The sequence below is a fragment of the Camarhynchus parvulus genome, chromosome 1A (assembly GCF_901933205.1).
Source record: "Camarhynchus parvulus chromosome 1A, STF_HiC, whole genome shotgun sequence".
NCBI lineage: Eukaryota > Metazoa > Chordata > Aves > Passeriformes > Thraupidae > Camarhynchus > Camarhynchus parvulus.
This window is the reverse complement of record NC_044586.1, coordinates 4,688,155-4,710,163: the sequence shown is the minus strand read 5'-3', so window position 1 is coordinate 4,710,163 and position 22,009 is coordinate 4,688,155. Positions and strand designations below refer to the sequence as shown.

Genomic DNA, 22,009 nt, shown 5'->3' with positions numbered 1-22,009 from the left:
GAAACCTGTGAGACAGCTGAACCGGGGTGAGCCTCAGGAACGAGTAACAGGTTTGCAGAGTCCCCTGTGAAGTGGACGCGTTTAGAGCAGCCCACAGCCGGAAAGGCAGAGCATACATACACCTACAATGCTTTTTGTTCGGCAGCTGCAGAGCGCTGCTGATGTCAGTTTTTAAAGTTCAGGGCATTTACCCGAAGCCAGAGAGGAGCACTGGGAGTTCCACCTCAACACGAGGAAGAACTTCTTTACATCCAGGGTGGCAGAGCCCTGGGACAGCTGCCCAGGGAGGCCGTGGAGTTTCTGGAGACATCCCGAACCTGCTCCAGGTGACTCTGCCTTGGCTGGGTGTTGGCAGGGATCAGCTCCCGCGCTCCCACCCAACCCTGGCGATCCTGTGACGACCTCACGAACAGGAAGACGACCCCCAGTTCCAAGCAGGTTTGGCTTTTTAACCCCAAGCACAGCGCACGGAAGGCACGGTCCCGGCAGGGAAGAGCCGCTCGTTACTCCCGCGGCCCGGCCCGGCCCAGGCCCACACGGCGGGCGGGCCCCGCTCCGCGCCGCCCCGGCCCCTCCTCAGGTGCGGCCCCGCCCGGCCCGAGCCCGGAAGCGCCGGGCGGCGGTGCGGACGCGATGGCGGGCGCGGGGCCGCCGCTGCTGTTGTTGTTCCTCCTGCCGCTCCTGCTGCCCCGGCCGCCCGCCGCCGCGGCCCTGCGGCTGCTGCTGGACGCCGCGCCGCCTTTCACCTGCTCGCAGCCGGTAAGCGGCGCCGGGAGCGCCGGGCCCGGGCGGGCACGGGGAGCCGGGGTGGTGGGACGGGGCTCGGGGCCGGGCGGTGTCGCTGTCCCGGGCGGTGTCGGTGTCCCGGAGAACGCCGCGCACCTCGCTGGGTTGCCCCGGCCGGGGTAGCGCTGCCCCGGGCACCTCCGGGCGGCCGGGGCTGAGCCGTGCGGGAAGCGGCCGCGGTCCCCGAGCAGGATGTGAGTCTGTGCTAAGAGCTGACGTTGCCCAATGTCCTGAAAGTTTTAATCGGTTCCTTGCAAATGAGGGGGTTTAGGAGTGCGCGGGGAATTGAGCATTACATGTGCCTGAGGTTTTTGAGCAGGCAGGTTTTGGTTGCCTTTTCTCCCTGTGAAACCGGCCAGACAGGAGCTGCCGATGCGGCGGCGCTGTAAAAAGTGAACCACCAACCTGAGCGAACTTTGAGTAGGAACTCCGGGCTGGTCACTCTCTCTCGTGGTTTTTGAGGATTGTTTTGGATTTGTTTTGGTGGTCGCTTTTTGCTTTGGGGTGGTTTTTTTGTTTGTTTATTTTTTTGTTTGTTTGTTTTAGAGTGTGTAGGAGGGGGAAGAGATCTGCTTTTGCTTTTAATTCTGTTAACAGTAGCAGTGAGACAGGAAAATGGGCAGTTGTTGTCTAAGCTTTATATGCCATGGTGTACTTTCAGCAGTCTGAAAAAGGCAGATAGTCAGGTACAGCTATAGACAAATGTAAAACAAAATGTGTCCTTTCGGGTGAAAGCTGCTATAATCTTTTCCTGTACACATTTCCTGTCTTTTGTCTAGTCTGACACTTTTCCTAATGTTCCTTACCCCTGTTTTATCTGCCTTCTCTCCTATTTAAAGAGACCCCAAGGAAACAGACCAGTTCTGCAATTTTACTTTAGGCTGGGCATTGTAGAGTTACAAAATGTAAACTTTGGCACAGGGAAAATTACAATATTGCTTAGGCATCTCACGTAACCATGATACCCCAGACCCTGTTAGTCACAGAGATTGACAGTCATATATTAAAGAGTCTCTGCAAGTCCTTGGATGGTGGGGCTCTGACTGATTTTGTCTTGTCTGTCCCTCTTTTTTTAGGAAATGTGACCACAGTAACTGGGTGAGGGATTTACCAGAACATCACCAGCTTTCACAGAGGAGCTGTGCTGCCCCATGCTCTGGTGTGCACACAGAGCAGTGAATGTTGGGCTGCTACATTCTGTGTGAAGGGGCTGATGTGTTGGCCCTTTCTAGCAAAAAGCCAATTTCCAAAGTGCAGATAGACTTAAGAAAAAGGAGTCAGCTTAAGCCCAGGAGCAGCCTCTTGAAGCAGTGTTGAAGCTGCTGACTCACTTAGGAAAAAGCCCCATCATCAGCTGAAACTGTGACAGTTGAAAACAGTTCCCCCTTCCCTTTCTGTGGGCTGTGCTGTTTTCAGTGGGTGATTTGGTAACCCTCCCTCCCAACGTGTGGCTGTGGTGTGGTTCAACAGCAGAGCTGCAGCTGAGCAGGGTGGGTGAGTCCCCCTTCCTTTGTCTAACCCACCCTGCTCAGGCTGCTGTTGCTGAGCTCTGGGGCGGGTCAGGCTGAGCCATGGCAGCTTCCTCAGCAAAACCCTCGTGTGGCAGGGGCTGCTTGGGAGATGAGGTGGTGGAGGGAAAGTGTCATATCAGTATCAGTAGACACCTGTAAGGAAAACTAAATGCTTGTTAACAGCTCATCTTATTAAAATGCCAAAAAATGCATTTAATGGGTCTTATTCACCACCACTCCATCAAACTAGGGCTGAATAGCACAGCTGCAAATCCAGCTCTTACCAGTAACCATTGCTTGAATATGTCATGTGGAGGGGCTTTTTTCCTATGTGCAGGGGGAAGAAACATCCCACAGCTTAAATACCCATCTGTTTTGTCACCATCAAGTGTTAAATCACTGTGTTCAGTTGTTGTGCTGTAACTGTTTTGGGACGTGGCAAGCCTGGGGGTCCTGGAGGATTGCAGTGGGTATAACCCTGCTGTCTTTGAGGGGCTGGATAGCTGTAGTTTGGTCTCTGAAATTTATCTTGCCAGCTTGCTTCACTGCAGGTCTCTGGAGAAGAATTGATGTAACATCCCTCATAAAGATGAGCCATGGTGGTGGTGCATGTGGGGACAGCTTTTCCCTGGTCTCCATTGCAAATGTGTTCATTTTGCCCTTGCTGTTGACTGACTTCTGTCCTTCCTCTCTGTGGCATCTTTCTGCTGTGTAAGATGTTAACAATAACCCATGATCACACTGAGTGCTGGTAAAATATTTCTGGACTCCTTGGCATGAAAAAGGATTCATGATCAAAACTAATGAACTTCAGCATAAAAAGGGTTACTAATCAAAACTATGAAAATATTATAAAGACAACTTTAGAACTGATTGCTATGAAGAAATTTTAATTTTTGAATTTGGATTTGATTTTGCTGAGAATTTATATGAGGGCTAGATAAAAAGTTAGAAGCTGTAGAGAAAAATGCTTTAAAAATTAAAACAATTTTGTAAAAGATGCTGGTTTCCTAAAAGCTTTAAACAAATCATCCTTCAGCATTTATTCCTGTAATGTGTTCATGTGCTGATCTCTGCTTCTTTTTGCTAAGCAGTTAGAAAAGGGAAACTGCAGTAAGCTTCAAATATCTAAGCCTCAGAAGATACATAGAATGGTTCAAAGGTGAAAGGCAAATTTTGGAAAGCTGGAGCCCTTCCCATTCAGCAGCCACTCTTAAAGGAAAACTGGACACTTGCCTGGCTCCCAGTGGTTTCTTTCTAGTTACCACAGCATCCTGCTGGGAAATCTTTGCCTCCCATTACTTTAATTGAATTGTTATGGGATGATGCTGTTAATCAGTTTCCCAGGTTTATTTCATTCAGATTCTTAGAATTCTCCACGGCGTATGGTCTGTTCCTTTTTCATGTCAAAAGCAAAACAAAAATCATTTAAAAAGAGTGAAACATCTGCTTACCTTTTTGTGAGAATACAGCAAGTAGGCAAGAGTTGACTGTTCCTGTCTTGCTGAGAATAGTTTCAGCATCACCTCAAAATCATCTGCTTCTCATATTTATGCCTCCCATGTGTGTAGCTTTGATTTTCAGCCCTGGTTTAAGCGCATTTGGCAAGGAAGCCCCTGTGGCCACTCACTCACTCCACTCACTTCCCCACCACGGGGATGGGGGAGAGAACCAGAAAGGTGAAAGTGAGAAAAACTGTGGGTTGAGGTAAAGACCATTTTATAAGCAAAGCAAAAGCCATGCATGCAAGCAAAGGAAAACAAGGAGTTGTTTTCCACCACTTCCCGTGGGCAGGCAGGTGTTCAGCTGCCTCCAGGACAGCAGGGATCCATCATGCATAACAATGACTCTGAACACAAACACCATCACTCTCAACATCCCCCTCCTCATCTTTCTTCCCCCAGCTTTATGTGCTGAGTTTGATGCCTTACAGTGTCCCTGTGTGTAGCTGGGGTCAGCAATCCCAGCTGCATCCACTCCTGATTCTTGCACCCCCAGCCTGCTGGCTGGCAGGGCAGGGATGTTAGAGAAGCAGAAATGGCCTGTGCAAGCCCTGCTCAGCAAGTGCAAAAACATCTCTCTGTTATCAACACTTTTCCCCACCCAAATCCAAAAGACTGCCCCATACCAGCTACTGGGAAGGAAATTAACTCTTATTACAGCACACTCAAGTAGGGAAACTAGGTTAAATATTTCTGCTGTGCAGAGCTTTGTTAGTGTACTCTGGATGAGCCAATGCATCAAGTAAGGTTTTGTGTTGGTTGGACCTTTACAAGGAAAAACCAGCAAGTATTCCCTCAGGTGCTGAGGAGGGAGCCAGTGCAAATCTGACAGTGGTTAACTTGCTGTGCTGCAAACCAGACTTGTCTTTTGCTCTGATTGCTTCCTGGCTTTTGAATGTCATTGTCTGGAGTTACACTTTTTGTTATAAAATGTGCCCTCAGCTATGCCCAGACCTCTTCACCTGCCTACTCTACCAAAAGGAGATCGGGGGTTTTCATGGCCAGTGCTTTCTAGGACTTGCGTTTCCTCGAGATTCTTAAACCTCTGCCTGCAGTGTGGCTTTATCTTCACTTATCTTTGCTTCTTTATGCCAATAGTGAGGACTTCCTGTGTGGATGAGTTGTTCTTAAAATCATTCTCAGCTCTTGGGTCATCCCTGTAGTGCTTAGGGACTGGGAAGGGAGAGGACCAAGAAGTTAGTTGGTGTCGTGTAGTGGGAGAATCCTTCCCCTCTTCTTGCGGCAGACCTGCTAAATGCTTGAGTAACTGATGGCAGCTTAAAACACTTCAGGAAAATCAGCTACACATAAAAAAGTTGCTGGCACAGCAGGTTAGTGCAGGGTAGGAAAAACACATGTGTAGGTCGTCCCTTGAAAACTCTGAGTGGGGCTGGGGAAAGGTGATAAAGTACTGTTGGTGATAAAATACCAGATAAAATACTGTTGTTTTTCCCCATAGAAACCCAGTGTTGAAAAGATAAGAAGGGCTTTAATTATCAAGTGTCAGTTCTGAATGCTTATCAACAGACAGATGGCTCCTCACTGAGCTCTGGAGTTTTTAATAAATGTCAGAAAGGGCACAACAGCCTCATCAAAGCTGGGAACATCCTTGTGAAGGCTTCACCTGGGATAATCAACCTGGGGGAAGAGAGGATCCCTTTGTACACTGTGCTGTGTATTCATATTGATCATTAACAAAAAAGGGGAAATGCAGCATTTCCTCACTTGTGTTGTCAGCTCTGACACAGAGCACCAGCACTCAAATGAAAGCAGCTGTTGCTGCTCTTCAGGCTAATAATGCCTTATATTTTCTATAAGGGCTTTCTTGTGATGCCATGTGCAGTAATTACTGGTGACTGCAACAGAACAAGGACAAAATGACTGAATATTAAGTGATAGGCTTCAACAGAAATCATTGCATTAGGAAAAATCTCTATGGTTGGTAGCCAGTTATTTTTGTTTCCTCTTGAGGGTTCATCCCAGAGCAGCCACTCACTCTTTGCCCTCAGTGGAAAGCACCATGGCAGTTGCTGTGAAGAAAATTAACTCCATCTCAGATAAAACCACTGCACCTTTTTACATAAGGGGCTTTGTCAGGCCACATAATTTACCTTGAAAAGTCTGATTAAGGGTCTGAAGTGTCAGGACTAACTTTTTTTCATGGCTTAATCCGTTCTTCCATACAGGTATTTACAATTTTTATTTTACTCTTTTTCAGTGATTATAGCTAGCCAGTTTGGTTTCATCAGCATTTGCTTCTTTGCTTTTCATTTCTTTTTTTCTTTCTTTTTTTTTTTCTTCTTTTCCATTACTGAAGGATTTAGGTTGCAGGCGCTGTTTTTCAATATACCTCTATCTTGGGTGCATTTGTGGTGCAGTAATTGGAGTGTGGATGTGTTTCTTGTGAAGGGTGCCTGAAGGCTGGATTTATACCTGTGTGTATTGTTGTGACTTGTGTAGCAAAAGCCTGGAAGAGATTTTCAGGTTTTATTCTTTATATAAGCATGAGGAGCTTAATGCCAAATCTTCCTGCTTTCCTTCCAAGGAACAGATACATGAGCAGAAATGTGAGCATTGATCTCTGAGGTATTTTCATTACCAAAAAGGCACAGCTGGCTTGTTCAAGCACCCTTCCCTAAAAATGTAAATATACCCTTGGACACTAAGCCCCAAATACATTTGCAGTTGACCTTAGGAAGTTGTAGAGAGTTTAAAAACCCAACTGCCTTCCCTGCTCCACTGAAATGAATTATGTGGTGGCAATGGTTGACCATAACATCCAGCTTTGTTTGTCATGGCATGGAAATGAGTGAGAGCAAACCTAGCCCTCCTCTTGATTTTCCATGTCAGTGACAACTTCAGGCTTCCTTCTCACTGGGATTTGCATCACACTAACCAGGCAAGCTGACATGCTACTCCCTGGTGACCATGGGGGCTTCCAGAATAATCGAAATATAACTGGGAAAAGCCAGGCAGAGCCCACATAGCTTCTGCTTGCTTCTTTATGATCAGGGCATCTTTATTATTGATAAGAAAGTGTCAATTTTGATGAATTTTTCCTTCCTCAGCACAGTGGTGTTTGATCATAGGTTGGACTGGATGATCTCAGAGATGTCACATAAATTGTGCCCGAGTCTCATGCCCTGTGTCTTTGGTTTTTTGATTAACAGCTCAGCCCAGTGTTTCCATCATGGTTAATTCTTCCAATTTGTGTGCATCACTGAAGTGCTTTTTGCTGCCCCTCTCCCAGCACTGAGCAGAAGCAAGTTGCTGTCAGTTTTATTCTGAGAGTAATATTCTTGTTTCTTTTCCCCACAGGATTTAAACTGTCTCGTAAGAAATAGTAAGTAATTTTTTTCTTTGTTGCAGTTTTCTCATCAGGTCATGTTTTTTCCTATTTTTTTGTTCTTTTCTTTTTTTAACTGGGTTCATGCAGCATGTTTTTCCTGCTAGAATCAGAGAGTTGTAAAGGGAAACACTGCTATCATGCCTTGCTTTGGGAGTTTACAGTTTGATCCATTATAAGCTCCAGCTAGAAGAGGAATGGAAACTTATGTCTTTTTTGGGACAGAGTTTGGGGGTAAGAGTGGCCTGAGTAAAACCCAGCCCAACTTGTTTAGTTTCTATTTAAAGCTGGGATAATCAGTTTTTAAAGAAATGAGAATTTAAGGACAAGTTTGCCAGTAAATGTTCATTACAAGCCACTATGATAGTACTTGATGAAAAATTAGTGTATGAACTAAAATTAAAAATGGGGCATAGAGGGGTGCAGTTGAGAGCAATTAATGTTAATTATTGGGTGTAAGGGGTCAAGTCTTAGCAATGGCATGCATCTGAAAGACCTTAATATAATTATGGGTAGTGTTGTGAAAAATGTTCTTATAAAAACAAAAGGAAAATGTTCTGAAATTGTCCATTTGGAACCTGGAGACAACTGGGCAGCTCTGCAGAGCTCCTTGGCTTTCCCTTGCAGCCCTTGCTCTAAGCAAGCTCATTCCTACCTCAGTGCCCAGCCCTGTGTCATACTGACACAAGGATTTGTGTACCAGTAGTATTTTTGTTTGGCTTGCCAGATCAGGAAGAGGACTGTGCTGAAAATAACCAGATTTAAAACTTCTTTGGCAGGAGAGGGCTTGGGTGGGATCAGGTTGGATATTTCCCACTGGCAGACAGCCACTGGAATACAACTTGACAACATGGCTAAGCCAAACTGCAGCACCACCATTAAAATGCTGCCCAAGTTAAATATTTAGTTAAATTCTGCTTTATGGCTTTTGTTATGTTTTTCTGCTCTAGGGGAAATATTTTTTTTTTTTTTAGTGTTTAGTACACTCTTTGCTGAAAGGTACTTTATTCTTGTCAGGCTTTTTATAGATATTTTTTTGTAAAATGGGCATTTGAGGATTGTCTAATTACTCCTAAGCCTGAAGCCATACTGTTTGACTGAAGGGATAGTGCCCACTTTCCCCTGTTTCCATCACATAGCCATCAAAATAGACCCAAAGTGTACTTCAGGGGGGCCTGACTGCTATTTTTAACATGATCTCAGAAGTCAAATGTGTTACAAAAGCCTAAGTAGATAATGTCTGTCTGATGCCTGTCATACCTGATTTCACTTTCTGATGACTTTACAGGACCAGCTCTCCCTAACACTCTGTTGACAAGCATAGTTTATTTTTCTGTCCAGGGGGCTCATTAATTTAGGCAAGGCATAACAGGCAGTTGTTGGAAGCTGAATTCAGATGTATATTCAAATTTGAGGAAAAGCAGTTTGGTAATTAACTATTGGAAGGTAATTAACTATTGGAATGCTTTCCCTGGGTATCTGACAGATTTCTTATCACTGGAAGGCTGTAAATCAGCACTAACATAAATCTGTTTCAGCAGAAGGTTGAAGGAAACTGCCTTGACCTGTTTAGCCTGACTACACTGATTGTGACAAGTACTAACGGATTTTAGGGAAAGGAGGAAGTTACTTGAATAAATTCAGATTACTACAGGCAATTTACAAAGTACTTCCATACTGAAAACTGCCTTTCTGAGCTGGAAGCAGTCTGTCACCCAGTTTTCCCCTCAGACTAAACCTGACCCGGAGAACAGATCATAATTGCAATTAAGCAGAGCTTCCTCAGCCCCACTCTAAACGTGAGTTTCATTTGCTGCACAGGCACTTGCATGGAGTCGAGCTGGCTGCAGGTTGCTGCCTGGACTCCCTCTGCTCCAAGCAGTCTCCACGTTTCTTCTGATGTTTTCCGTAAGGAGGATGGAAAACTGGTCCCTGTGCTTCAGATAGAGTGGAAAGTGGCCACAGATGGTAAGTGGTGGTTGTTTAATTTGAGCATGGAGCAGAGGAAAAAGGTGTGATCTTAGTAAGGATAGATTTTGGTTTCTCTGGGTCTGGATGGAAGGCTCTTGAGACCATAGTTCATGTTCAGACTCAGGTGTTGATTGTTTCTTATCAGTAAAACAGTTTCACAACCATGAGTTTGGCAGCTTTTCATTAGCAAGGCACAAAAAGGCTAACTTCCTCTTGTTACAAGGTCTTTTAAGACTAAACTATCCAATTAAGAGAGGACACCTGGATTATTTTCCCTTTTAACCCAATAACTGCTCCCAAAGAGCCCCCATTGCAGACTTTTCTGCCCAATTACAGAATGTCACACAAACCCATGAAGAAGAAGGTAAAGAACAACCTGCCTCCACCCTAAAACCTCCATATTTATTTCTATATTCTAAAATACCAACTAAGTTTTCCACCCTGTGATATTGCACGCTTCTAACCAACTACACACCCATAATCCCAGTATGTCAATCAATTTTAGAAGCCTTCTCCACAGCCTCAGGTCAAATACAGTGTTCTCTTGTGGATCTGTGCCTTTCAGCACAGAAAGTTTAAAATTCTCAGCATCCAGGGTTCCAACAGATAGAGAGGAGAATTATGACTTCAAGTCATGAAAGCAGATCTTTGAAATTGGAGAGGTTGGCTGCTTAATTTTGTTTGGTGGGTGTAATCTCGTCTTTGTGTGCGTTGGTAAAGCAATAATTGTCTCATTGTTGGAGCCTAAATGACTGCCAATAAGTCACATTTTCTCACTCCCCAAATATCTTTGATTGTTTGTCTGTAAATGATGTTTCCCTTGCATACTCTTGTTCTAAGTTTTGCACTGCATTAAGACACAATTAAACACATTCATTTCTTCCTTCTGCAGGGGCTGTGTCTGAGGGCTGTAGAGTTATGATCTCTAGCTAGGGTAGTGTAGAAGCAGGTGTGACCCAGGTAACCCAGCCATTGAACTCACCTGTGCTTGTCAGCTCTCTCACTGGAACCGTGTGTACCAAAACAAAGGCATGTTTGCTTTGGCACCCAGGCTGCACGAGGCAGCTTTGAGAGAGCTCAGCACAATGCCACATCTGTGGAACTGCCAGGGTGTGTGGAGAATGCAGTCACCTTCTCCTCTGCTCCTTCATTTGCCCAGTTGTAGCTCTGCCACGCAGGACAGCCTTCAGGCTGAGTGCTGTCAGTCAGCCCTGCAAGCTCGCTTTTCCATGGCCACTTAGCTTCATGTTGGCATCCTCAGCCCCTCAAAGCAGTTAGACTGGCAAGGTTAGACACAGTGATGATCTCTGTGGGGGCTGCAGCCTCTCCATGTGCAGAGAGAGAAAGGTGAACAGCTTTGTCCCTCTGTGCCTGCAGCCAGCATCCGCTCTCTGGAAGGGGCCGAGCTCGCCGTCATGCAGGTCAGCAGCAATCAGCAGCTCTGTGCCCAGTTCGACTTCCTGAACAATTTGCCTCTTCAGGTCCGTCCGGATGGAGGCCGGGTGAGTGCACAGGGATCCAGATTATGTTTTCTAGTCTGTGGAATTGTTTCTGCTTTCACTGTTTTATGGCAAGGTTATTGATTATAAAGTACAGGCTGCTTAGAGTCTTTGTTGGACTTGAGATGTGCTGTCATTTCCCATTTCTCTTTCACTCTGCCCTCATTTCCTGTTTCGCTCTGTCCATCCTTCAGGTTTTAAGAATTGTTGCTTTTAGTTGCCTGGCATGTGTCATCACTCGGGAGATTGCTTAAAGCAAGTAATTGTAGGGGTTCTTGTGGTGGTGTTCGCAGGGGTCCCAGGACCAGGGAAAAGAAGAGAATCTTACTTCATGATTTAGAAGGCTGGTTTATTATTTTATTATATATATATATTATATTAAAAGAAAATGCTATATTAAAACTATACTAAAAGAATAGAAGAAAGAATTTCATCAGAAGGCTAGCAAGGAAAGAAAGGAATGATAATAAAATCTTGTGACTGACCGAGTCTGAGACAGCTGGACTGTGATTGGTCATTAATTAAAAACAACCACATGAGACCAATCACAGATGCACCTGTTGCATTCCACAGCAGCAGATAATCATTGTTTACATTTTGTTCCTAAGGCCTCTCAGCTTCTCAGGAGAAAAAATCCTAAGGAAAGGACTTTTCATAAAACATGTCTGTGACAGGTTCTTGCATTCTGCTTGAGAGCATGATATTTTATAGCTTTTAAACTCAACTCTTACTGTTGCTTCCACTTCTTTCTTGTACTCTCTTGTTGTTGAGGAAAGCACCGACCTTGGGGATGGTCATTCAGATTATACTCCTTCTAGGAAACTCATCAGAAAAGTGCTGAGCATCCACAACAGCAAGGAATATAAACAATAAGGAGTTCATTCCTTAACCACACAGAATTTGGCCATAGTTAGCTTGGCACTTAAAAATACCACTCTCCCAAAGTGCCTCTCCCAGAATTTGCACAGCATTGCTGATGCAGAAGACAGTATAGATTTAAAAATATATGTATGGAATGGCCAGGTACAGAACTACATATGTATAAGTGCAATTCTAAGTGCTTAGCACTTGCAAAGTGCTACAAAATTCATCCTAGACTGAAATTTCCATCTTGAAATTGGAAATATTTTATTCTAGTCTCCTTTCAGTTCAGAATGTAGTTTAGTGGAAGTTCCACACAATGGTTTGGCATAAAACTGCTGTATCAGCTCAAAGATCCCAAGAAAAAACTAATTCTAAACAGCAGAATTGAGACAGACAAAGAGACAGGTATATTTAATACACTTGAGTTCCAGTTTTTCATAGTCAAGCTTGAGTTAAAGGGTTACATGGGATGAGGGAACACAGTGGAACAGGGCCAAGTCAGCTGTTAATTTCAGTGCTTAAATTGTCCTTTAAAGTCCTTGTGGATGTGTTTTGTTTTCAGTGGAATTTCACTTTTGACCGTTTTGAGGTAGAACCTGGCCAGACTTACCAAGTGACTGTGTATCACCTGCCCAAGCTGGGTGTAAATGGAGACTACAATTGCAAGTCCACGTCTCTCACAATGCCTGGTAAGAGGTGATTTAATTCACTTGGGCCTTGGGTTTAGGAATGTAGTGGTTTGTGGATCTCTGGCAGGAATGTGGGGGTTTGTGGACCTGACATCACTGCTGCTTTTACTTAATTTAAAATCTTTAAGAACTACCCCTCTGCTTGTGGCAGCTGAAAACACAGGCCAGAATTTCCAAATCTGAAGTTTGGCTTCTAGTACTAAGTCCTAGACATGTGAAGGTCAATTTCAAAGGCACAATTAGGCATGATTTACCAAGAAACTTGGTAGAGCTGGGTGCCTGACCCTTTCTTGTCGATGTGAAAATTTTCCTATCACTAAAAGAATTTTTACTGTGTTCCCCAAGGTTGCTGAGCATCTGCAACCCCTCTGGCTGCACTGACTACTTCATAAATATTTGGTGCTTCATACAGATCTTGAAAGCTGGTTCTTAAATTTTTTCTTAACTTGCTTATAGTTGTCAACCTGACTTTGTAGTCATAAAATGGCAAAGTGTGAAGTGTGTCAGCCAATGTGAGCTGGGAAAGGAGAGGGAGCACTTCATTTTTAGCCCTCATACCTTTCTGCCTGTTCACACTAAGAACTTCCTGGCTTTTATCCTCTACTATTCCTCAGAAACCTAATGCATGATGTTAAGCTCAGCAGCTGCAGGGAGCTTTGCTGGTTAGAGCTTACACAGGAATTACAGAGACACTGTAAATTCATAAACTTTGTAAAGTTTAAATTGGTGACTTTGCAAGTTGGAAATTTGAGATATGAAATGTTTTATCTCAACTGTCTAAGCAGGGAGCTGTTACTTTTCCTTTGTCCAAACCCTGGAGGAGAGATATAATTTAAGGCTGAGAGTTGAAAATCCTGCATTACTAAATGTTGAATATGTAACTCTGAATTTAACTGTGAAGGAAGTCACAAAAAGCAGGGCCAATCTGCTAAAAAAAGGGAATTAGAAATGTGGAGGAGTGTTTTAGGATTAAGAAAGATTCCAGCCTCCTGATTTTCCTATGTCAGAATGCCTTTGAAGGAATCTATTGCTGAGGTGTGATTACAAGGTCTGGGGATAAATATGAGGTTTTAATTCCACTATTGTGACCCTTTCTGCACCAGTGCTACATTATTGCTGTACTATTAAGTGTGGTGTGTTTTTAGTCTCATTCATTTTCTCTGTTCTGAGAAGAAAAAGAACCAAATACACCATGACATCAGTGAATGGACTGGAAACCAGTGCTGTTCTTCTACAGAATTTTGCCACTGCTTTAGAACAAAGGTGTCTACTCATTTAGGAGACCTTGATTAGGTCTCTGACTTCTGATAAAAAAATGTGTTTTTTTCCTAAATGGAAGTACAGTGTTTCTGACTGACTACTAATGGTCTTTCTTGCAGACTGCAGTGATTCTCTGATGAAAAGAACCATCCCGTGTATAAAGACAGGTAAAAATATTTGAGTCACATAGACATGGGTGCTCTGTTGGAATATTTGACAGCTGAGAAACATGAGAATATCTGCCCTACTTCCAGGCAGCTTGTGGGAACCCAGGATCCAGGGTGAAATTCTAGATGATACAAATCTGCTTGTGAGCTTCCACCCATGGATGGAGCCAGCCAGGTACAGAATCCATGTGGCCAGTTACATGCATGAGAAGAGGTGTAAAATGACCACACAGGATTTCACTGAGGTAAGTCCCTTCCCAGGTCATACCTGCTCTGGGGATTTAAGCAAACATCTTAAATGCTTGCTAAACCAGGACATTTGAACAACAATTTTCAAGGAATTGTTTTTTAAATTGTCTTTGGAAAGGGGAATTTGGTAGGTAAAAGATCATAAAAGAGGTTTTATAATGCGTGAAGCAGCCTATAAACACCTGCAAAGTCAAGTTTTATATTTGACTATCTGGGCTTTATTACCTTTTTCAAGCCAGTGCCTGGGGAGCTAAGACTAAGCAAATTAACCAAAATTGAGGTGCAAAGTTTCAGTAAATCATTGAAGTACTTTATCAAAGATGATCACAGAAAGGTGTTAATTAAATCTTTTATGTAAAGATTGAGTGATTTACTAACAGATGCTTCATTCAAGCTGAGAATCAATTTCTGTAGGTCTTGTAGTCTGTGTTGCTGAGAATCTTAAAGTGTCCAGACTGTGTCCTGATACAAAAAATGTTTCCCTTCAGGCATTTGAGAGAGGAGAAATATTGAATATTTGGAATCACTCTCTACCCTTCCTTGTGTGAGGGCGGATATGTTTGCATTCAGTTTGTTTAATCTTTCTATTCCTTAACACTTAAAACCCCTTAGTACTGCCTGCACTGATATGTTTAAGCTGTTACTGACACAGATGGGACAGCTGTGTGAGTATTTCCCTGGTGGAGGGGAATACACCTCATTTTGGAGTTTGTGTCTGCTAATCACTGTGAAGAATTAGGTTATCATGATATTGACTGTGTACAGCAGGTAGCAAGGGCAACTTACTTGCCTGTTCTAGTGTCAGAAGTAGTGTTGGAAGCTGCTTTTAATTAAACAAGGAGGCTTGTTGATGTTTACACATTACAGAGCTGAAGACATCTACATTGTTTAGAAAATGTAAGTTTTAACTCCTTTGAAGTTGTAGCAGGTACATCCCTAATTATTTCCTGTTCCCTGTGCAATCTTGGCCTGTTGTCTTAATTGCATTGTCACACAGGACAGCTGCAGAGATGGTGGCCAGATCCTTTACCCATTCTGTTCTCTCTGGGCTTCTTGTTCAAAAGGAAAAAAAATAGCTTCTGCTTCTTTGGACCACTCAATTTTTTCATGTCAGCTTTTTCTTTTTTCCCTGCTTTCATTTGGTTTTCTTCCTTCCCTTATAACTTGCATCTGATTTCTGCAGGATGGACTGCAAGAGCAAGTGAATGTCACAATCAAAATAGAGAACGTAAAAGCTTGCTGCAGATACAAAATACAGGTGGGATCACACTGTTGTCCCTGTGGCCTTCCTTCCCAGTCAAGGCAGTGAGCACCTTAGGAATGTCAGGAGTTTTTTTCACAGTGTTTTGTTCTGAGATTGGCTAATCTGCAATTACCTGCATCAGGGAAATATTATGGCTGAAAGAATTTTTATATAGGTACTTGTAGGGGGATAGAATATAAGGAAATAAAGATGGTGTAGAAAGTAATCTTACCCCTAAGGAGTTGCAGCTGAGCCAATTATCAAAGATTAGGAGCAGGCCTGACTTTAACAGGCCACAGCTGTAACCAATGAGAAGAAGATGCTATAAAAGAGTGGGGTGGCTGGGTGAGAAGGGAGCTGGAGTCAGTTGGCTGCTGTGTGAAGAAGAAAGAGTCAGTGCTCTGAGGAGCTGCCCATGAGAAACACCAGGAGGGTGTGAAACTTTTGTGATAAGGAGGCAACAGTATGGAACCCCTGCAATAAGATGGCAGCAGGTATTCTCTGTAGTCAGTGGCTTTTCCTTAGTACAGGGATGCCAAGTCAGAGATTATGGGAGTGGGAATAGCAAATGTGCAACCTCAGGAGCTCACAGCTTTTGTCATGTATGGTGTAAGAATTCTTGATTAATCTTGTTTTCTGAAGGGAAATGGGAACTCTGTGTCTCTGTCCTAAAATACAAGGAACATTGAGGTAGGGAGAAAGTAAATTAGGGAACAAAATTTCTTTTAAGAATAACTTCTGTTTTCTGGATTCTTTTCAACCGCAGATTCAGCCATTCTTTGCAAACTGTGGCACAGACTGTCTGAGACACTCTGCTTCCATCCCATGTGAACCAGTTCCAAGTGAGCACCACTCTCTGTAAATTAGATTCCCATTGTTTTACAGCTGAGAACTGAGTTTTAACATAACTCTTGTCTTTTGCAGGTACAGAACCATCGGGTAAGAAGTTCCCTGAAACTCTTTTTGCTGCTCTTCTGCTGTTGTGTAGAATGAGAAATGATCCTTCCTGCAAATGACCCAATGGGCAGGAAATGTCCCTGTTGTAAATTTTCTATTATTTGAAAATAGTGGACAGCCCATAGGTGGTGCATGAACTGTACCAAGCATACTGGGAACCCAGCAAAGCTCGCACTGAAACCTCAGAGGATGTGAAGATTGGCATGTGGCAACCACTTGGTAACAAAACAGCAAACCAATGAACAGCAAGGAGACCCCAGAGCCTAATAATGCTCTTGGTCTGGAACATCATGTGAGGGATGGAGAGTTTAGGTCATAAGGGTTTAATTGCTCAGGGATTTCTTTGTTCAAGGTCTCTCTTTTGAGCCACCAAGCTCACCCAGCCAGGTATCTTAATCAATATGTGCAGTAAATCTCTGATGGAGATGAGAGCCTGGTATCTAAAATTTCTTTAACAGTCCCCTTGTAACACTGAGTTCAGAATTAATTGTGCTAAGAATGACTTCACTATGATTTAATGAGGCAAGTATTTGTATGCAGTGTGAACCTTAAAGAGCAGTTTTTTGAGAGACACTTCACTTGCATAGAATTCTTTGAGAAGCAGTTTTGACAAGAAGAGTCTTAATATAAAATACTTTCTGTCACTTTGCTCAGTGTTAAAAAATTTGCATAATATAAAGCAGCTTTTGGAGAGAATAGCATGCATATATTCATTTTTATGAATGTCAAGATAACTTGTGCATAATAATTTGACATCTTTTTTTTGGCTGCAGCACCTGTAAGGATCTTTTGCCCAAGATGAAAAAAATTTTAAAAAGGAAAAAACACCTGTAAACTGAAATTCTTGACCCAAAATGGGGATATTTTAAATTTTTTTAAGCTAGATTACAGGAACAAGGCAAGACATGGGAGGCATGCCTGTCAAAGCTGGGTAAACATTGCTATTTAGAGGAAGGTTCTTGATCTGTGTTTTCAGTGTGCTGCACATATGGTTCTTTGTGTGGAGCAAGTTTATGGTGTACAGCAGCACCATGCAAGCAGGAATTGGTTTGGAGAAGTGGCTGTGGTTTGTAAGGGGGAAGTACTGGTCTGCTCAGCAAAGCCAGGGTCCTCCTCCCTTGGCTTCTGCTGCTCGAGGACCTCCTGCTCTTTGGTGGAACTCTGTGTCTGAGGAGCGTTTTTGTTTTGCAGATGACATGATGATATGGCTCTACTGGTGTATCACTGGGATCTCTGTGTTACTGGTGGGGTCAGTCATCACAGCTGTGCTGTGTATGACTAAAAAACAAGCAGGTGAGGCTCATACCAGCCAGGAAGAAAAAAATCCAATGCTAAAGAATATATTTTCTTCTTCTCTACCTCTTCCTATTGTGGTTTTGTTCCTTGCTGTTCTGATGCCTTGCCACTGAGACAATGCCTATGAAAACATCTTCTGTTTTACATTATGGGACTTGCAATGTCCTTATACCATGCTCTAGATAAGTAAAGCCTTCCACAGGTTATTATCTCTGATCTCCATGGTCATAGCACTTTAGAGGTCTTGAGGGGAAAAAGGAATTTCGTAGTTGAGCCCTTTGTTTACCACAGATTGCTGCAGATTTTTGCACTTATTTTTCCCCTGCCTTGCATAAGAGTGTTGCAGAATAGAAGCTTCCTGTTTGTCCACACTGTAGTCTTCCCCCTGTTCCCCAAAGTCTCTGCAAAATTAATTTTATATTATTGTGAGATTAGATAAGGTTTTTCAATTGAAGTGGAAGGGAAAAAACAGGACAGAGACATCAAGCAACTTGGAAAATTGGGTACTTAAGGGCTAACTCCTAGTTTTCTGTGCTGCAACCATGAGGCAGTTAGCTCAGGGGAGTTGTGTAACTCACTGCTTGTTTTGGTTTCTTTTTACATGAGAGGAAGAATTGGTAACCTTTTGGAAAATTCCTTAACATCAAATTCGTCTATAAGATGCAGCTAGGGACATTTTAGTCACCTCTTCAGAAAAGCTTCTTAAGAAAAAGATGTATTTTAAAAGCCCCTTTTTAAAGAGAGGTCACAGGACAGTTGGGGGTTCTGCGCTTGATCCTGCCAGGATTTGGGGAAGATGCTTGAAAGTTCATTTTGAGCGCATTATCTCCTCTCAAGGGAAAAATATAGGAAGAACTGGCTGTAGAAGAGATTAAATTGGTAACTTTTTCAGTATGCTTTTTTTATTAGGCTTCTCCCTCCTTAAAGCTTTATCTTCCTGCACAGTTAAAGATTTAATTTTTTTAACCTAATCTGTGGAAGGTGGTATGATTTTAAGCATTTAATCTTACTTCATGCTTTCAGAACTGACAGTGACTGTCTCTCTTCCAGGGCGCCGGCGAGGGAAATGCAGCCACGACAGTTTGCAAGCTGGTAAGATGCAACTGTGTTTGGTCAAGCACCTCTCATGCAGGTCTCGCACAGTTGCCCAGAAGGGGCTTTTGTAGGCTCTGACTACTCTATAGATGCTTCTTGAAACCAAAAGTTGGCCTGTTTAGCTAAAAGAAGCTTTGTATATGGAATTTGAAATGCTGTATTTGTGAGGTGGGAGGTAATTGCTTTGGAATGTGGGGAGGCTTTTGACCCAGCCAAGGCTGTACTAGCAGAAGAAACTTTGCTAATCATCTAGGCCATAGCAACAGCAGATTGGTTTGGGGTGGGTGCACTCAGCTCTCCACTAGAGAATACAGCAATATTTGCAAACCTCTTGAAGCTGCTGCAGTGTTTTTGTGAGGTGAAAGTTGATGAATCATCTGGGCATTATCATAAATCACAGCTTCACTGTGTCCGTACTTTCATATTAAATTTACGAAATGAGATGTTGTCCACATACGTTGCCAAAATAGCATTAAAGCTTAAAAGTTGTGTTAATGCCCTGCCATGCTGATTAGTGCTGACTCACACCTTTACAATTTGGGGAACGAGGCTGTAATTAACATTTTCCTGCCCTCCATCAGCGCCGTACACCGAGCTGCCCCTGCCGCCCTTGAAGCTGCGGAAGGTTTGGATCGTGTACTCTGCTGATCACCTGCTCTACGTGGACGTGGTGCTGAAGTTTGCTGAGTTCCTGATGACAGTCTGTGGCACTGCTGTGGCCTTGGACCTGCTGGAGGACCACCACATCTCAGAGCTGGGGCCCTTACCCTGGCTCACCCGGCAGAAGAAGGAGATGGAAGAGCTGTCTTCAAAGATCATCATCCTGTGTTCTCGGGGCACCCAGGCCAAATGGCAGGCCATGCTCGGGAGCGAGCCCGTGTGCCTCAAGCAAGATCAGCAAAAGCCAGTGGGAGACCTGTTCACCCCAGCCTTGAACCTGATCCTGCCAGATTTCAAGAAGCCAGCCTGTTTTGGAATGTACATAGTTTGCTACTTTGAGGGAATAAGCAGTGAGAGAGATATACCTGATCTGTTCAACGTCACATCCAGGTACCAACTGATGGACAAGTTTGAGGATATTTATTTTCGGATTCAGGATCTGGAGAAGTTTGAACCTGGGCGGATCCATCGAATCCAGGAAATCACAGCTGAAAATTACATCGATACCCCCAGTGGGAGGAAGCTGAAAGAGGCCATAGAGAAGTTCAAGAACTGGCAGACCGAGCACCCAGACTGGTTTGAGAGTGAAACCATCTGCTTGGATAGCGATGAAGAGTTGCATTCCCTGAGCAGAGAGAGCCAGGTGGATTCACTGCTGAGTGAGCCAGGTGGAATTGTGAAACACCAGCTGCACCTACGTGAGCCTGACCCCTGTTACACCATCAGCCTCCACGTGCATGAGGGTGAAAGTACAGGCTGCAAGCTGCAGCCTCAGCTTAATCCATGTGGGGATCCAAACTCCCAGACTGTGGTCCTTCCTATGGATGTTCCTCCAGTTCAGGTAGTGGAGCCAGTCTCTTCCATGGAAGGTAGAAATATACTCAGTCACCACGTGCTGAGCAATGAGGACTGTATGGAAGGAGTTCCTCTTCTGGAGACAAGCTTTCCCATGAGGAATAACCTCATCCTCCATGATGGCTCTGAAGCTTCAGCTGCTGACCAGAGTCCTGCAAACTTGTCAGATGACCTGGGTGACCATCTGAATGGACTCATGTACCCTCTTTATCAACAGAGTGTCATCCCTTCAGAGCCATATCTCTGCCAGGGGGAGGCTGACCAGCAGCACCAGCTGCTCTTTGATGGCCAGTGCGAAGACCAGAGACAGTCAGTGCAGTCAGACCAGGGCTACATCTCCAGATGCTCCCCTCTGCCTCCTGAGGACCTTCTAGAGGAGGAGGAGGAAGAGGAGGAGGACCAGGAACAAAAGGGGGGCTTCCACGAGCTCTCTCCAGAGGTTTTGAACAGTTTGAAGAGCCTCCAGAAGCAGCTGTTTTTCCAGGACATTCAAAGGCACTCTAGCTGGAGCTATCCAGCAGAGGTGATGGACATTGACCAATCTTTGGAGGACTCTTAGGCTGTGCCTGGGACCTGCCCTGTTTGAAATACAGGGATGGAAGGTGGTCCCATGCAGAGCAGTACTGAGGCTGCATTTCCAGCACTATCCTTGTCCTTGTATTGTAAATGGTTTAGTTCAGGGACCTTCCTGTGCTGCTGGGATGCAGCACTGCCCAGCACATGTGGAATGTTGCTTCTCTGTGGAGAGAAGCCAGGAGCATTGGCCACCCCTGTGAGAGAACAGGCAGTGCTTCTGTTCCTTGGGGAAAAGCATTACACTGAATTCTCTCTGATGGATGGCAGAAAAATAACTGTGGCTCATCCACTGGTGCCTTCAAAATGCCCTCCAGCTGTGCTGATTCTATTGCACTGGATAAAAGTCACAGGCATGGTTTAGAAAATAGGTTTAGATAACATGGTGACATTTGCATTGCCATTTTAATTCACATTTTGAACATTTCCTTGTAAATACTGTATTAAAGATGTGTGCCTTAAATTTCAGCTAGATTAGGGCTGTCTCTACCTGATTGATAAATGTGCCTAAAGATTTTTTTTTTTCCCCACTCATCATTCATTTGCAGCTGCATTTCCATGGTCATTCAGGAATCAAGTGGAATAGCTGAGAATAAATGGGATAAATATTTAAGTTGAGAGTCTCCATAACTCTTCCTGGCTCTCTGCTGGGAGACAGCAGCAGCAGTGGAGGGGGAAGAGGAGACCAAGAAATTGAATTTGGGATTTTTTTACAGTTTTAAGAAATGTGGGGCTGAATACAGAATCAGGGGAATCTGGTGTGTTCCGTGACACACTGCTGCAGTGCTGTTTGCTTTTGGATATCTTAGCACCAGGAAGATGTGAGCTGAAGATATAGATTGTGACACACAAGGAAATAAAGGACTGTTTTGGAGGAGGAAAAAGTGTAGCCTCAGCAGATGCTGTTTTAGAGTGGAAATTATATCTGAGTTAAGGGAGGCTGAGTGAAAATGACTGCAAGATGTACTTGTGTGGGTTTAAGCTCCAGCACAGGTAGTTCAGGTTAACCACAGTGAAATACTGAACAGTCTAAGGGATTAATCTTCCAGGAGCAGTGATGGTGAGGCTGGCATTTACCCTCTTTCTTATCACTGGATAACAACCTGTGAGAGGTAAATACATCCAGGCCTTTTTCTTTTGTTGTTTTCTCATCCATCTAAGTTTACTTGTCAAAAAATCTTTTATCTCAGCTTTTTAAAAATCTAATGTCTTAGAAAGAATCTATTCTTTTATCTTGCAATTTATTTTGTATTGTGTGTATTTTATAATTTTGTGTCTAACCTGTGGGGTTTTTTTCCTTAAATTAAAAACGAAGAATACTTTTTTGGATATATTCAGTTAAATACTTCTGTGTCCTCAATTCTGCCTAACTCCTTAGTATTTGTTACAGGAATCTGAGGCAAAACAGCTCAGTGACAAAGGGACAGTCCCTGCAGAGATCCATGCTTAAGGCTGGGAGCCTTCCTGCTCCAACAGGAATCCAATC

General features: G+C 43.7%; 1 protein-coding gene across 1 annotated transcript; it reads left to right on the top strand.

Annotated features, from left to right (window-relative positions):
* Nucleotides 1-615: 615 nt before the first annotated feature.
* On the top strand, nt 616-21,805 carry IL17RA (interleukin 17 receptor A). Its single transcript, XM_030959975.1, has 13 exons — nt 616-759; nt 7,118-7,142; nt 8,967-9,113; nt 10,494-10,618; nt 12,042-12,168; nt 13,548-13,595; nt 13,683-13,840; nt 15,028-15,102; nt 15,854-15,929; nt 16,012-16,026; nt 17,236-17,337; nt 18,391-18,432; nt 19,017-21,805. The coding sequence occupies exons 1-13, from the start codon at nt 634-636 to the stop codon at nt 20,507-20,509; spliced, it is 2,559 nt and encodes an 852-aa protein (XP_030815835.1). The 5' UTR covers nt 616-633; the 3' UTR covers nt 20,510-21,805.
* Nucleotides 21,806-22,009: the final 204 nt, after the last annotated feature.